This window comes from Eptatretus burgeri, chromosome 16, assembly GCF_056783735.1.
Source record: "Eptatretus burgeri isolate ZD-2024b chromosome 16, Ebu_testis_v1, whole genome shotgun sequence".
NCBI lineage: Eukaryota > Metazoa > Chordata > Myxini > Myxiniformes > Myxinidae > Eptatretus > Eptatretus burgeri.
In genome coordinates, this window is record NC_140976.1 from 30,279,516 (window position 1) to 30,296,067 (window position 16,552).

The window sequence follows — 16,552 nt, forward strand, 5'->3', positions numbered from 1 at the left end:
GACGCTGTGCTACATTTTTGGAGCATAATTCTTGTGACACCAAACCTCTTGTCACCACTCAAGATTTTCTGAATTAGTCCTCAATCTATATTCTTTCAAGTTTGGGTGCCATTTTTTTTTTCCAAACGACGAAAAAATGCAACCACGAGAACTAAAAAGGGACCCTCTTATGTTTGTCTCTTCTTTGATTACATTGAGGAAAAGATGACCGGTATGTGTATGTGTGTGTGTGTGCTGGGATGGGTGTTTATGTGTATATCTCCTTTAATCCTAGTAAAGAAAAGAAGGGCAGTGAATTAAAGTTGCATTCACTTCCGGCTCTCATTCAGATGCTGTTTCATAACCGCATTTGGGGAACCTTCTCTTGACATCCGTGTTCATTTGGCAGTGTGCTGGCTTGCGCACACACGATGATGGCACGCTTGCTCTGCCTTGCTACTTGTGTGTTTGCAGGTGAGTACATCAAATAGCATAAGCTGTGGTGTCTTGTTCTTGTCGGTAAATTTATGCTTATAATTGTTTCTTCTTTCATGACAATAATTGGATGTGCCCAACTTCGTACCTTTTATAATGCAATAGTCATTTTGTGTTCTATAAGTACTCCTTTGTCAATATGGCAAACTGCCAGTGCTTTTATGAAGATCCATTCTCAAGATAATAAACGTGTGGCATTCAAAATGTTTTTCTATATCTACCACTTGTGTTATCCGCAGTACCAGATTCACATGTCATCCTCAGTCTTGCATACAGCACTTGCTGAGAGTGATGCTGCAATCTGCAGCATGGAGTAACTTTAACATTTACTAGACCAGACATTGACACTTGCAATAATGCAAGAAGTGACAAGAAAGTGTAAAGATTCATACATGGTGTCTGTATTAAAAAAAAAAAAAAAACATTTCTGTATTTGCTTGGAACTTGTATGTACAGTACTTGTAAGTTGAAAATTCTATACGTTGGCGTTTTGTGGATTGTCGTGAGTCTCTCATTCCGAGAACACAATGAATGACTGCCCTACAATCTTTCGCAGTAACAAAAATGGGTTCACACCGTTTAATGTCTTCATAGCTGTGCACACGCATCCCCAGTTAACATAAGATTGCAATTTTAAAATATTAATTTTTCCACCTTTTTTTTGGTTTATGTCAGAGTAAAAGGAAACTGCAGTCAAGTTGTGGTTTGACGGTAAATCCACGAATGACATGAATTCAGAAATACCATGTTTTGTTGTGTTTGAGGAGAGGCAAAGTTGTGGATGGTTTTTAGGCGGCTACACATCCATTGCGATCAAGTGGTGCTGCCGTTTATCTTACTCGTCTTGAAGAAACGGAGACAACCACACTTTGAGCAAGGTCATTTGGAAGATCTCTACTAGATTGATCAGAGTATAACATGTCGAGAACATACACTGCGATACCAGATATCACTTTTTTGGTGTATACTATTATCAATACAGTGTCGCGAGGCTCATGGAGGGGCTGCAAGAACATAAAATGGATCAGCACGTAATAGAACAAAAAGAAACAGGACACACCGAGAGTGGGGCTTGGAGGAATACTCTCAATCACAGAAGTGGAAGGAAAAACGTGGAACTCTTGTGAGCAGTTAATGTGTGTAGAAAATATTATGTTTGTGGATGGGAGATGACTTGTGATGGTGGTTGCTGGCTGCATCATTTTCTGGAAGTACAACTGTGTCACTCATGCAGTGCCCCAGGTACCAGTAAGCTGGTATTCATTTTGCCAACCTCAGAAGGATAACAGGCTGAATCAACCCTCAAGGTATTATTTCAATGGCACAATAGGGGCTAGAACTCAAGACCCCAAAATCTTAAGCCAGCCACCTTAACCATTAAACTAATACCAAGCTTTGTGATGCAGGTGAAGAGTTGTCTTAAAGTCCTGGAGGGAAGAATAAGATTGAAGAGAATGAGACTTTGCATTTTCTATGTCGACCACTTCTCTTATTCATATTATAAGTTCCATGTATCCTTGGTCTTGCAAGCAGCACCTGCTGAAACAGGAAGTCGGGCTGTAATCTGCCTCATGGAGTAATCTTTACTTGCAAAGACTTTGAGTTATTTACCTTTGTCATGTGATTTTATTTTGATTCTCAGGAGCCAGAGTATTCATCATACTACAATGGTATCACTATGCCTGGTGTTGGCTTAATGGTTAAGGTAGTGGGCTTGGGATCCTAGGGTCCTGAGTTCAAATCCCGCTCAGCTGTTGAATTAACACCAGGTGGGGTTGACTCTGCCTGTCATCCTTCCGAGGTCGGCAAAATGAGTGCCAGCATGCTGGTATACTGTGTCGGAGTGGCGACCCGTCCAGGATTGTTCCCCATAGCCAAGGAGACTGCTTCGGCGGCACCAACGCTCTGCACAGAGTATGGTCCTAATGGATGGATGGAATGGTATCACTGCTTATACTTATATAGAACATCTTCAGGTGCGGAACTTTGTGATGGCTTGCATGACAATCAATCACAGTGTATTATATCAACACGCGACTACTCCAAAGCATTTTATTTTTACAAATGATATGGAATTCTATCATGGTGTGTGTGTGTGTGTGTGTGTGTGTGTGTGTGTGTGTGTGTGTGTGTGTGTGTGTAATTTTTTTTCCAATACTGTGTATATTTCCCCCATAGTTGGATAAATCTATCAATTGCTTATAAGTCAAGAAGATTGTTACTTTCGGTAAACAACTATTTTGAGAAAATGCATGGAATGGTTTCCTTGGAAAAATAGTGGCAACAAAAACAGTACATCGGTTTAAATACGAGTTGGTTTGCTGGTACCAGGAAGTAATTGGGATGGAGGGTTACACGTGTGTGTGTGTATGTATATATTGTTGCGGTCTTCGCGCCCGCCGGCGTGCGACGGCCACGTAACTCGAATCGCGGCACGTCGCCCACCGGACGGACAATCCAGTCGTGACCCTCTCGGACTAACGCCGGGAACCAGTCACGGGTGGACCTTTCGGTCTCACCGCGATCGAGCCAATCAGCCCCCGCGTGGGATAGGGTTGCTCGCCAAATTCGAACTACCTAAGTACCCACGCGGAGGGTAGACCGGGCGATCGCACCTCGCCGCAGGTCGACTTCGGACACGGGCCACTTAAGCGACCCGTTCCGTACTATCAGAATAACCGAGCGGTGTTATCGTCGACCTCGACGGTTCGATTAATTATCGGGCGTATTCAGCCAAATACCAACCCTTTACGTGAAGCAAGATGAGGATTCAATGGAGGAAAAGACGAAGCGAAGCGGGAGAACAGTTCAACAATAAAGCACATTTATTCGCGACGAACGGAAAGCACACAAATACAATTCCACCAAATGCACACAAAAAAAAGAAAACAATTCCATTTACACAAAAAGCAAACATAAAAGTGAAAACACAGTGCAGAGCTAATACCGACTACCGAGCACACGGCAACACTTATACAATTCTACTTCACAGACGGCGCCGACAACACATACCCAAAACCAAGGAAAAGAAATACCTCAAGAATGAGGCGGCCTGAGGCCGAGACCGGGTCGGGCCTACCCGTCTGGTGATGAGACGCGGAGCGGCGATGGCCCCGCAACCCGCGGGCCTCGTGGACAGTGCCTGGCAGGGGGGTGGGAAAAGGGGCCCCCTTGGTCGCACTATCTCAGCGCGGGGGGAAACAGGAGGGGGTTGCTGATGCTCGGGGTATAGAGGATCTTTATTATCCCTGGTGTGCGTCTCCACCTCGGCCAGGTCGCGCTGCCGGCCTCCCTCGGGCGTGCAGCTCCTGGCACCGACGCGAGCACCCCCTCGTCCGACTCTCTTCAGCTTCTCCAGCCACTGCAGGCTTCGGGCTCCAGTCTTCCACACTCGTCCCCTCCGTTCCGACTCCTTCTCGTTCTCGACTCCTTCTCGTTCTCGTTTGCGACTCCCTCTCGTTCTCGTTTGCGACTCTCTCTCGTTCTCGTTTGCGACTCTCTTCTGACTGACGAACACCGTCCTTTTATCCCCCCGTAACTTCGCCTTTGACCCCCTCCCTTTGACCTTTCACCTCGCTCCCCATTGGCCCGAGAAAAAGTGGGCGTGAAGGCTTTTTGATCCACAAATTTGCATATATCGATCGTTCTGGAGGCGGGGCCAAATCGCCCCTCGCTCACCGATTGGACGGCAAAAAGTGGGCATGTGTCGTTTTTGAAGCAGAAAATCCGTGATTTTGTACACGCTGTTCGACGCGCGTTCTGCATGAGTCCAACACCGGTACCCACAGCGGGGCAAGAACGGTGGCGATGCTACAGTTGTGAGGTGTGCGTGAAGGTCGTGGCGGTTGTGGTGAAGCGGTGGTTGTGGTCGGTGGTTGATGTTGTGGTTGTGATCATGGCGGTTGGTCCAAAATAAAGATAGTGAAAGAAAAACGGCTATCCTGAAGAGTCGCAGCTCACATAAATGACATGTATTCCCACTAGACAACGGGTTCGGGCCTAACTACACATGTACTTACCGAGATACCTCACCTAAGGGACCTGAATGGTGGTTTGCGAATCTGGTAACCACAACACTACCCCCTTCCCTTTTTACAGACTCGTCCCGAGTCGTCAAATTTTCGTGTGCCATCATGTGTAGTTTTCCCCTAGTACATTTTACCTACGGATCCCTGAGTGCGACATTCATGGTATTCGTGTCCCCAAAATAAATAACCTGAGGGCTGCGTAACTACCTAAACAAACTCACTCACACGGACGACTTAAATAAAATTGCCGGCGCTAAGACAAACATGCCGGGGGCGCACTCATATGTACAGTACATCTTACCTTAACTTACAAATTTTACACTAAACCATGGCCCAGGATCATTGAACTCTGCAAAAAGAAAGCAGTTAGCAGGGAGCCAGGCTGCCTGCATGCAGTCTCTGGCTCAAAACAATGCAGGTGACAGGGAACGTGGCTGGCTGCTCACACGCAGTCCAAGGCCTTCCCTTTTGAACTGAACGCAGTGAACCACAACGGTGCTTGGGCTGCACAACGCAGTCTCCGTGCCAGCTCAAGTGGCACACGCAATGAACACAACGAATGGATGCATGAACGGTTTGAACTGAATGCAGTGAACCACAACGGTGCATGGGCTGCACAACGCAGTCTCCGTGCCAGCTCAAGTGGCACACGCAATGAGCACAACGAATGGATGGATGAATGGATGGACCGAATGCAGTGAACCACAACGGTGCATGGGCTGCACAAACGCAGTCTCCGTGCCAGCTCAAGTGGCACACGCAATGAGCACAACGAATGAATGGATGAATGGATGGACGCAAAACACGGTGCACGGGCCGCCACTGCAGGCCCGTGTTGTAGCTGCCAACAGGGCAGTTCTTGCAGCTTGCAAACTGTTGCTTTTACGATCCTGGCGCACATGGAAATGAACAGGGGGGGGGCAAAGCAAAATTGAACGGGGCTGGTGAACATGGGCAGTGGGCATGGCATGGCAAAGGTGAGCAGGCAAACTCAGCCCGCAGAATAAGGCCGCTGCAGGCAAACACAGCCGGCAGATGAACTGGCCGGCACAGGCCTTGAAGAAAACAGCCAGCAGATGAACTGGCCGGCACAGGCCTTGCAGCACACAGCTGCCGATGAAGTTGGCCGGCCTCCGCCTTGAAGAAAAACACGGCCAGCCGATGAAGTTGGCCAGCCTTTGCCGTTCAGTGGAGGTTGGTGGAGGGAGTGCGGTGGTGCTGGCCACTTGGAAGGCGGGCTCGGACCTACCTACCTGTCTCCCTCCCAACTATCGCCTTTGCCTGTCACTGTACATACCCACTCCCTTAATTTGTCAAACCCCAATTTAGCCCCAACTTATTTTATTTTTTTTTTTTTTTTATTTTTACTCCCCCACTATAAATCGTCCCCTAACCCCCTTTATCGTCCTTGTTCGGCTAACCTATTCTGTCACCTAGCCTACTCCCAACCCCTACGTTCCCTTCCCAGAGGGGAACAAGGGAGAGCTAACGTCCTGTGTCGAGGCCCAACGAAGCCTCAGAATGGCCTCCCCAGAGTTCGGCGATCTATAACCAAAGTGGGTCCAGCGGCCCACAACGACAGCGAGGGGATGGATGGTGCGGAGGGGTACACTTCCTAATCTACCCTAACCATTTAACTGTTAAACTACCCCGGGGCTTTCAACAAGCGCCTCTCGCTTAAACTATTGGTTCTAACAACCCAGATTCCCGTCGCCTGTGTTGGTGTCCTCACAATTTCGGGCCTCGCCCCCCAATTTTCTCTCCGTGCCCTCACACGGTCTCCTGGCTGGGACACGTGGCTCCCTTTGGCAGGCACGGCCCTCTGCCGAATCTCCCGCTATGGCACCCCCGGGCACTACACTGCCTCCGAGCCTACCAGCTCCCTAACACCGGGGAGTGCCCCCATGGCACCTCCCCTGAAACGCACACGTGGCAGGCCGGCCTCCCGGGCCCCTTTCCGAGGGTCACCCGTGCCCACAACACTGCCCACGCGGCTAATGGCGCCCCGGGCCCCCGCACCAAGCAGGCGCACCCGTGCCCACTACTCTATCCCGGCCACCCATGGGCCCATGGCCTACCGCGGCCGACTAGCCTGGTGCCCGGGGTACCCACTCAGCGATACTCACCTTTCGCAGCCACGCTCCCAAGCCCGTCAACAGGGCTCCTGCACCCCTCCAAATGGGTCTCGAGCCTACTTTCCCACCAACAACAAAACGACCTCCATTTTTCAATTTGACTAACCCAACTGACTCAATCTACACTGACCCCGGGGGTCCCTTGGGCGGGAGTCACTCCTCCCCCCAATCACTCATCGCACCATGCATTCCCCATTCGCTCCACTCACACAGACCCGCTGGCCTCACTCACTCAACAAGTACTCACCTCACAACCCACAACTCTTCAACACACACACCGCTGAACTCTGCCATCCTTCTAACTACCTCCCCTAACTAACTCGTGCTCCCACGTCATCCCTTACACTATAGCACGTTCCATTTAACCTACGTAGCTAAGCTACGTCCGCTCTACTCATTCACCAGTCTGTCTCTGTCTCCAAATCAATCATTTTATTTCCCAACCTAAAGCTGGCTACAATCCCTCTAACTAATCCATTCCACGGACTCCATAAGGACTTACCCCTGCCCCATGAAGTCGGTCTAGCTAAGCTAACCCTTCCCCCTAACTAGTTTCCATCCTGTGCCCAGGTTCAAGGGGGTCTTCCACCCCTTGCCCAGGAATCCTGTGCACCCGAAAGTGAGGCTTGTTTTTTTTTTTTTTTTTCATGCGCAGCACCTGCGCGGCAACTCAGAGCTCGCGCACTTTACACCTGCCCGTGACGTCATGCAGCTGCACGTGTTCCTCGTCCCTCCTTGGACGGTACCATCCGGCAGAGATACCCCTCCTGCCGGATTCCAACCCCACGTGCAGCCATGACGTCACCGTGCGCATAAAAAAAAACACAAGCCCCACGTCTCGAGGGGTTCCCCACGCGAACACATGTGCTTTGCCCGTTGGAGCTTAACACACACGATCGCGTGGAGAACCCGTCCGGTCCAAATCCATTTACCTGCCTAAACTTTGTCCGTCCGCAGGATCGGCAAATCCACCGCTGGCGTTTCCGGACCGGGACTTCACTCTCGCAAGCGAGCACGTGGCGGTCTCGTGCGTTGCACAGCACGGACCGCGTGCTCACTGCTGGGTGAACCCGGCACGGTCCCCGAAACAACTACAGCCGCTACCTGGCTTTCTCTCCTCTGTCGCCGTCTCCGTTCCACACACGCATACCTGCGTGTTACGACGCACACGGTCCACTCCATCACATTCACACCGGGAGACGCGGCTGCGTGCTCCCGCATGCCAACCGACATCTCCCTCTCATACCGCTCTCTCACACACACGGTTTCCCTTGCACTCGGCCGTTCACTCACGCGTGCCTCACCACTCACACAAACCATACTACTCACACGTGGTGCTCCATTCACTCGCGCGGGGGCACTCACCCGCGGTGCCTCACCCACACACGCGAGGGCACTCAACCGCTGTTCCTCATCCACACACCGTGCCTCACTCATACACGCGGGGGCACTTAACCGCGGTGCCTCATCCACACTCCGTGCCTCATCCACACACGCGAGGGCACTCACCCGCGGTGCCTCCTTCACACACATGGCGACACTCACACACGGTGCCTCATCCACACACGCGGGGGCACTAACCCGCGGTGCCTCATCCACACATGGCGTGCTGGGAAGCACGCACTCCGGCACCATCGCCACCACACCACTCACACACGGGGTCGCTTCCACACACGGTGCCTCACCCACACACGCGGGGGCACTAACCCGCGGTTCCTCACTCACACTCCGTGCCTCACTCACACACGGCGTGCTGGGAAGCACGTACTCCGACACCATCGCCACCACACCACTCACACACGGGGTCGCTTCCACACACAGGGACGCACTCACACCTTGCACCACACACACAGGGACAACCACACTGGAGATTCGTGTCCCCACAAGGGTCTCCGGGGCCTCTATACCCCCCAAGCTCTCCGTGCACCCGTCCACAGCACTCGTCCCCTCAACCTCGCAAAGCACGACCGAACTCACCTGGTCGTGACTCGCCTCAAGGGGGCAGACTCCCTCCCCTCGTTCCTGGAGGAGGCCATCCAGGTGCTCGCACTGGGTCCCTGCACGGTCCGCGAGCTCACCCCCATTATCCTCCACGACCTCCGTGTGTGTGTGCGCGTCACTTACCCCATCTTCATCGTGTTTATTGGTCTCTGCTTCTTTCTGGCGTCTTTCCCTTATCTTTATGTAGGTCAACCTTGCTTTCTCTTTAAGTCGCTCCCGTCCTTCCCTGTTTTTCACTCCTTGCTCTTTCACGATCTCCGCGTACCTCATCCTTGCTTTCCGTATTAATTGTTCTTTTCTCTTCCTCCCAATTACTTTCACCTCGTCTCTTGTCTCCCGAATTATTTTCTTACCCGCCTCCACCGCGGGCCTGTCAGCCGTTGCACCCCCTTCCAGCTCGTTTGTTCCGACACGTGGAGTCGCCATTTTAAGTTCCCTGCTAACGGCCTTCATGCCCGCCTGCAGGCATCGGCCCATGTTCTGCGTCTCACCCCGTAGTTCTTTCATTTGCTGTGTATTCGCATCCATCGTCGTTTTCACTTCATTTGTATTTGTATCCATCTTTTCGTTCATGCCTTTCATTTCCGCATTCATTTGTGCCAGCATGGTGAATAGATGGGCCATGCCGGATGCACTCAGCTGAGCCGTTTCGGCAGGGGTTGGGGAAGGGTTTTGGTGGAGAGGGGGGGGGGAGGTGTCATACACCGCGGCCGCTGCCGCACCCACCTCGGGCCCTGGGTTCAGTTGGGCGAGTCCGTGTTCCTGCACAATCAACATTTCCTGCTCGGGGATTCCATCCTGGACCATGGACTCTACATTATTACACATATCCATTTCTAATACCCCCGGCTCCCGCTCGCCTTGAGACGCCATCTTGCTTCTCGTGAAGGGTTAATTTAACTCGCTCGTAATTTGGAGGGAATCGGGGGTCGCTTCTCTCACCCCTGGACCGATTCCCGTGAATTTAATTGGAGACAGGAGAGCCTGTTGTCCCGCTCTCCAATACCAGTGCCGCGAGGAGGGCGATGAATTTGTATCCCACTCCTGACACCAGTGTTGCGGTCTTCGCGCCCGCCGGCGTGCGACGGCCACGTAACTCGAATCGCGGCACGTCGCCCACCGGACGGACAATCCAGTCGTGACCCTCTCGGACTAACGCCGGGAACCAGTCACGGGTGGACCTTTCGGTCTCACCGCGATCGAGCCAATCAGCCCCCGCGTGGGATAGGGTTGCTCGCCAAATTCGAACTACCTAAGTACCCACGCGGAGGGTAGACCGGGCGATCGCACCTCGCCGCAGGTCGACTTCGGACACGGGCCACTTAAGCGACCCGTTCCGTACTATCAGAATAACCGAGCGGTGTTATCGTCGACCTCGACGGTTCGATTAATTATCGGGCGTATTCAGCCCACTACCAACCCTTTACGTGAAGCAAGATGGGGATTCAATGGAGGAAAAGACGAAGCGAAGCGGGAGAACAGTTCAACAATAAAGCACATTTATTCGCGACGAACGGAAAGCACACAAATACAATTCCACCAAATGCACACAAAAAAAAGAAAACACAATTCCATTTACACAAAAAGCAAACATAAAAGTGAAAACACAGTGCAGAGCTAATACCGACTACCGAGCACACGGCAACACTTATACAATTCTACTTCACAGACGGCGCCGACAACACATACCCAAAACCAAGGAAAAGAAATACCTCAAGAATGAGGCGGCCTGAGGCCGAGACCGGGTCGGGCCTACCCGTCTGGTGATGAGACGCGGAGCGGCGATGGCCCCGCAACCCGCGGGCCTCGTGGACAGTGCCTGGCAGGGGGGTGGGAAAAGGGGCTCCCTTGGTCGCACTATCTCAGCGCGGGGGGAAACAGGAGGGGGTTGCTGATGCTCGGGGTATAGAGGATCTTTATTATCCCTGGTGTGCGTCTCCACCTCGGCCAGGTCGCGCTGCCGGCCTCCCTCGGGCGTGCAGCTCCTGGCACCGACGCGAGCACCCCCTCGTCCGACTCTCTTCAGCTTCTCCAGCCACTGCAGGCTTCGGGCTCCAGTCTTCCACACTCGTCCCCTCCGTTCCGACTCCTTCTCGTTCTCGACTCCTCGTTCTCGTTCTCGTTCTCGTTCTCGTTTGCGACTCTCTCTCGTTCTCGTTTGCGACTCTCTTCTGACTGACGAACACCGTCCTTTTATCCCCCCGTAACTTCGCCTTTGACCCCCTCCCTTTGACCTTTCACCTCGCTCCCCATTGGCCCGAGAAAAAGTGGGCGTGAAGGCTTTTTGATCCACAAATTTGCATATATCGATCGTTCTGGAGGCGGGGCCAAATCGCCCCTCGCTCACCGATTGGACGGCAAAAAGTGGGCGTGTGTCGTTTTTGATCCGTTTTTGAAGCAGAAAATCCGTGATTTTGTACACGCTGTTCGACGCGCGTTCTGCATGAGTCCAACACCGGTACCCACAGCGGGGCAAGAACGGTGGCGATGCTACGGTTGTGAGGTGTGCGTGAAGGTCGTGGCGGTTGTGGTGAAGCGGTGGTTGTGGTCGGTGGTTGATGTTGTGGTTGTGATCATGGCGGTTGGTCCAAAATAAAGATAGTGAAAGAAAAACGGCTATCCTGAAGAGTCGCAGCTCGCATAAATGACATGTATTCCCACTAGACAACGGGTTCGGGCCTAACTACACATGTACTTACCGAGATACCTCACCTAAGGGACCTGAATGGTGGTTTGCGAATCTGGTAACCACAACACTATATATATATATATATATATATATATATATATATATATATATATATATATATATATATATATATATATATATATATAAATATATAATTGACTCCTCCCACACTCCTCCAGCCAAAGTAGCTGCATAAAGCAACCCAAAAAGACTTACACCAGGTAGGTGCTAACACTGTTTCGAACCCTTCCCAGAGTTCCTCAACAACTACAAAGATGATCACACAGAGTACATACATGAGAATCCCAGTGCTATACACCACCTCAGCTACCGGACTGGTTTCATCACTCATAGGCAAATCATCAACGATAACGTAGACAGCAATGCATACCAATGAGGCTCCCAAGCATGTACCACGTGCAAACATCAAAAGCTGTCAATATATAAATAAAGACCCACCCACATCTCTCACCTGTGAATGGAGGGAACAGCCAATCAGCTCTCACCAAATCGACTACACCCAGGTGGCTAGCATTATATAAATGATTGACCCCTCACACTCCTCCAGCCAAAGTAGTTGCATGAAGCAACCCAAGAAGACTTACACCAGGTCAGTGCAAACACACTTACGTGGTGCAAGTCACAAGAGGGTCTTACCTGGTTTAACATATACATACATATATATATATATATATATATATATATACATACACACACACACACACACACACACACACACACACACACACACACACACACACACACACACACACACACACACACACACACACACACACACACACACACACACACACACACACACACACACACACACACACACACACACACACACACACACACACACACACACACACACACACACACACACACACACACACACACACACACACACACACACATACACATATACATAAACAAGATAAAACTAACATTAAACTATATGTGGAAAAATTATGGGCCTAGACCAGGGATTAAACCCAGGTCCTCTGGTAAACTATATCAATGCTCTGCCATCTGGGCAACCCACTGGCTGAGTAGTGCAATTCTCCCATATAGAGTGGCACTTGCATATGTGGAAGAATTGTTTTTGTCAGCTGGTGGGTTGCCCAGATAGCTCAGGTGGCAGAACACTGGCATGGCTTGCCAACGAACCTGGGTTTGAATCCTGGTCTGGGCCTGTAATATATAGACGATCGCACTCATTGCTTACCCACACAGGGTAAATACGATGCTATATCAAACCCTTCCCCAGAGCTCCTCCACAGTTATAAAGATGTGTCCACATGAAAATCCCAATGCTGCACGTCTGGTTTCATCACTGATTGGCGAATCAACGACAGTGCAGACAACGCGTTAAATTATTATATAAATAAATGAGCACTTAATTTATTTATATAATCCCAGTCACCTGGGTTTAGTTGATTTGGTGAGAGCTGATTGGTTATACCCTTCATTTACAGGTGAGAGATGTGCGTGGGTCTTTATTATTTATATATTGACTGCTTTTGACATTTGAACATGGTACATGCTTGGGAGCCTCATTGGTACGCATTGCTGTATACATTGTCATTGATGATTCACCAAAAAGTGATGAAACCGGTCTGGCAGCTGAGGGTGTGTGTCACATTAGGATTCTCATGCGCATACGATTTGTAAATGTCTTTGCAGCTGTGGAGGAACCCTGGGAAGGGTTTGATACAGCATAGTGCTTACCTTGTGTTTGGCATTCTTGGAAGCTTAACGCAGTAGTTTCGGCTCGAGGAGCATGGAAGGTGTTAATTTATTTATATAATCCTAACCACCTGGGATTAATTGATTAGGTGAGAGCTAATTGGCTATTCCTTCCATTCACTGGTGAGAAATGTGGGTGGGTCTTTTTTATTGTATACACACATATTTATATATATATATATATATATATAAATATATATAAAGATTTTTTATTTATTTTCTTTATATATCTTCTTCTTCTTTCGGCTGCTCCCGTGAGGGGTCGCCACAGCGGATCATCCATTATGATCCGCATAGTGATTTGGCACGTTTTACGCCGGATGCCCTTCCTGACGCAACCCTGGTCGCCTCTTACAACACAGGGATATGGTACACCTATTTTAACCGGGGTATACACCGGCCCAGTATACTGGTACTCATTTCGCCGACCTCGGAAGGATGACAGGCTGAGTCAACCCCCTGGTGTATTAATTCAGTGGCTCAACGGGGCTTGAACTCAGGACCTCTTGGATCCCAAGCCGCTGCCCTAACCACTGCGCCAACACCAGGCTCTATTTTCTTTATTATATATTATATATTATATATATATATATATATATATATATATATATATATATATATATATATATATATATATATATATATATATATATATATATATATATATATATATATATTCTTTCTTTCTTTTTAAATATATGAATATATACAATAAAAAAATGACCCACCCACATCTCTCACCAGTGAATGTAGGGAATAGCCAATTAGCTCTTTCCTCATCAACTAAATCCAGGTGGTTAGGATTACATAAATGATTGACCCCTCCCACACTCCTCGAGCCGATAAGCTGCATAAAGCAGCGCAAGAAGACTTACACAAGGTAAGTGCGATGCTGTTTTGAACACTTGTCAGAGTTCCTCAAAAACTATAAAGATGTTCACACATAGTGAGAATCACACACATGAGAATCCCAATGCTATATATCCCCTCAGCTACCAGACCAGTTTCATCACTTGTGATAAGATCACGTTATGCTTTGTTTGAAGTCTCACGTTATTGCGGCGTTGGCTGGGGGAAGTGTGGCTCAAGTCTTTCATGAATTGGCTGCTCAGGCATGATGTTCGACTAAGGTTAGGACAATAATAATTTATAATTTGCCCAGGGTGCCAGCAATAGCTTGCCGTCTCGTCACGAATTACACAGTGGGATCTTTAACGTCCACCAAATAATGTCGGTGATGGTATGCCCAGTTTAACGTCCATCTGAGGGATGGCACACACATTGATGAAGCACCCAGTCTGTAGAACATCGGGATGACAGTTTATAGCTGGGTCGGGATTCGAATGCAGACTAGAAAAGAAAGCGGCCGCCGATTTACGGACAGACATGCACTTCACCTTATTTAATACATTTATGAATACTTTATATATTTACTTCTTGACACATACTGTGAGATAAAAAGGGAAATGCTGTGCTTTTGCTTTGTTTATGAGCTTGTTGCTGTTGTCATTTCGGATCTTGATCAAAGAAAGTTATTTTTAAAAGTTACTAGATGACCCGTGAACTTGTTGGGTTCCCGTTGTGACAGCGGTTGATAAAAACAATAATTTCAAAAAGAAAAAAAAAGATAGCTCAAGCGAACTATACCACTGAGGTTGTTTGCACTGATCAAATAATCCCGAAGAGTACTTGACTGAATCGGGAATTGATTTTTTTTACTAATTTTTTCGTTTCCCGATTTTAACAAAACTTGATATTGCACACCACAAGCGAATAGTGAGTAAGGTGGCCCTAAAATTTTTGCGCTATCGTGTACCGTTTTGGCTGTATTTCGGGAACATACATACATACATACATATATACAAGATGAAATTTTTAGTAATGTATCGATAAAAGAGAGAGAAATTGTTCTCGTCAGAGGCCATGGTTGCCCAGCACCCATCTGACCGCAGAGTTATCTGTGGCTGGCGGCTTCAGGACCAGAGGTCAGGTAAAGGTCCGAAGAGCTTCCTCCTGATAAACCCAGATCCCGGATCCGTAACAATGTATTGTCAGATTAAAAGAGCCATTACAACATCGGTAGTGATGTCTGTCAGTCTGTTAACAGTTCAACTTTTTTTGCCTCTCCTCCCTTATTATTGGGCCGATTATTTTGAAAATGACCGCCAGAGCTGCTTAATTAGCAGTTTGATTGCTTTCCCGTGAAAATATATATGGAGAACGTTAAAAGCATGTGGAGCACTCTGTTGATATCCGATGGGCCACGACTGGAGTATTCATGCGGAAGTATTTCGCGAAAGATAGCGAGTGAAATGCGACACAAATACTCCATGGGTTACTCATCTGAGATCAAGAGTGGTACACAATGCCAGTTAGGGTATATATTTCTGCCATGATCCATAAAATTGGATGTTTTTGGATGGAAAACAGCTCGGACCTTCAGCGCAAAACTTGCACAATTGATGATGTCACAGTACTGATTACACACTCCAAGATGGCCACCGCGAGTTTCGCGTGCCACGAAAGGAATTTGCTTTTTTTTTTTTTTTTTTTGGATACCTTGGTCGAGGCTCGTATGAGAGCTAACACACAACTCGCAGCAAGGAGGCATGAGACAAGAGGGGCGGGAGTGGGAGGGACAAAACAGTGGGGAACAGACACATTAGGTGAACTGTGGAAGGGAGAGGGATGGGGATGGGACGGGGAACATGGCGAAGAGAAGAAGGACATTACAGGGACTTTCAGGAAGGAAAGCAGGGGAATTGAAGGAAGTGGGCTTGGGTGGATTATCGGGGGTAGAAAAGATCGAGGATTTGGATGGGGGAAGATAAGAGGTGGTGGTGAACAGCTGTTTTGAAAGCCTGGAGGGAAGAATGGGAAAGAATAGAGTGAGGAAGTTTATTCCAAAGGCGGGAAAAAAGAGGAATGAAAGAGTGAAGATGAGCAGTGATTCGTGATTTTGGTAGTTTTACCAGAAGGGGGTTGTTGGCGGACCTTGAGCGCCCTCTGGAAATGTGGTGGGGACAAAGTGCAGACAGAGCAGGGGGGGCAAGGCTGGAGAGGAGTCGGTAGAAGACAGAAAGACCACCGACCAACCTGCGGTGATTGAGTGAGAGGCCCAAAGACTCAGCTTCGTTGCGGGAGATGCCGATGATCTTAAAAGCCCTGGTTTCGACAGCGTGAAGTCGAGAAAGGTGGGAGGCAGGAGCACCAGCCCAGAGGGGAGAGCAGTACTCCATCAGGCTACGGACAAAGGCTTTGTAAGTGGTCAGGAGCTCAAGAGGGCCGAGGAAGGACTTTGCACGACGGAGGATTCCCAGTCGGCGACTGGCTTTTGAGGCGAGGTTGGAAATGTGACTTTCCCAGGAAAGGTCATGGCAGATAGTGAGACCCAGAAGCTTGAAAGAAAAGACTTCTTCCAGAGGATTGTTGAGAAAGTGGATGGGGGGGTTTTCTAAACGGTCCTTTCGAAG

The 16,552-nt window shown here is 49.1% G+C and overlaps 1 protein-coding gene across 2 annotated transcripts in view; it reads left to right on the top strand.

Moving 5' to 3' along the window:
- Positions 1 to 310: 310 nt before the first annotated feature.
- The window catches only part of LOC147010807 (integrin alpha-M-like), a 174,630-nt gene continuing 158,388 nt past the window's right edge, over positions 311 to 16,552 (top strand). For both annotated transcript variants that reach the window (XR_015052164.1, XM_085858811.1), the window contains exon 1: positions 311 to 453. Coding sequence is in view for 1 of the 2 variants with exons in the window: in XM_085858811.1 (XP_085714937.1) it covers positions 411 to 453 (43 nt within the window). In the remaining variant the exon portion in view is untranslated. The remainder of the gene's footprint in view (positions 454 to 16,552) is intronic.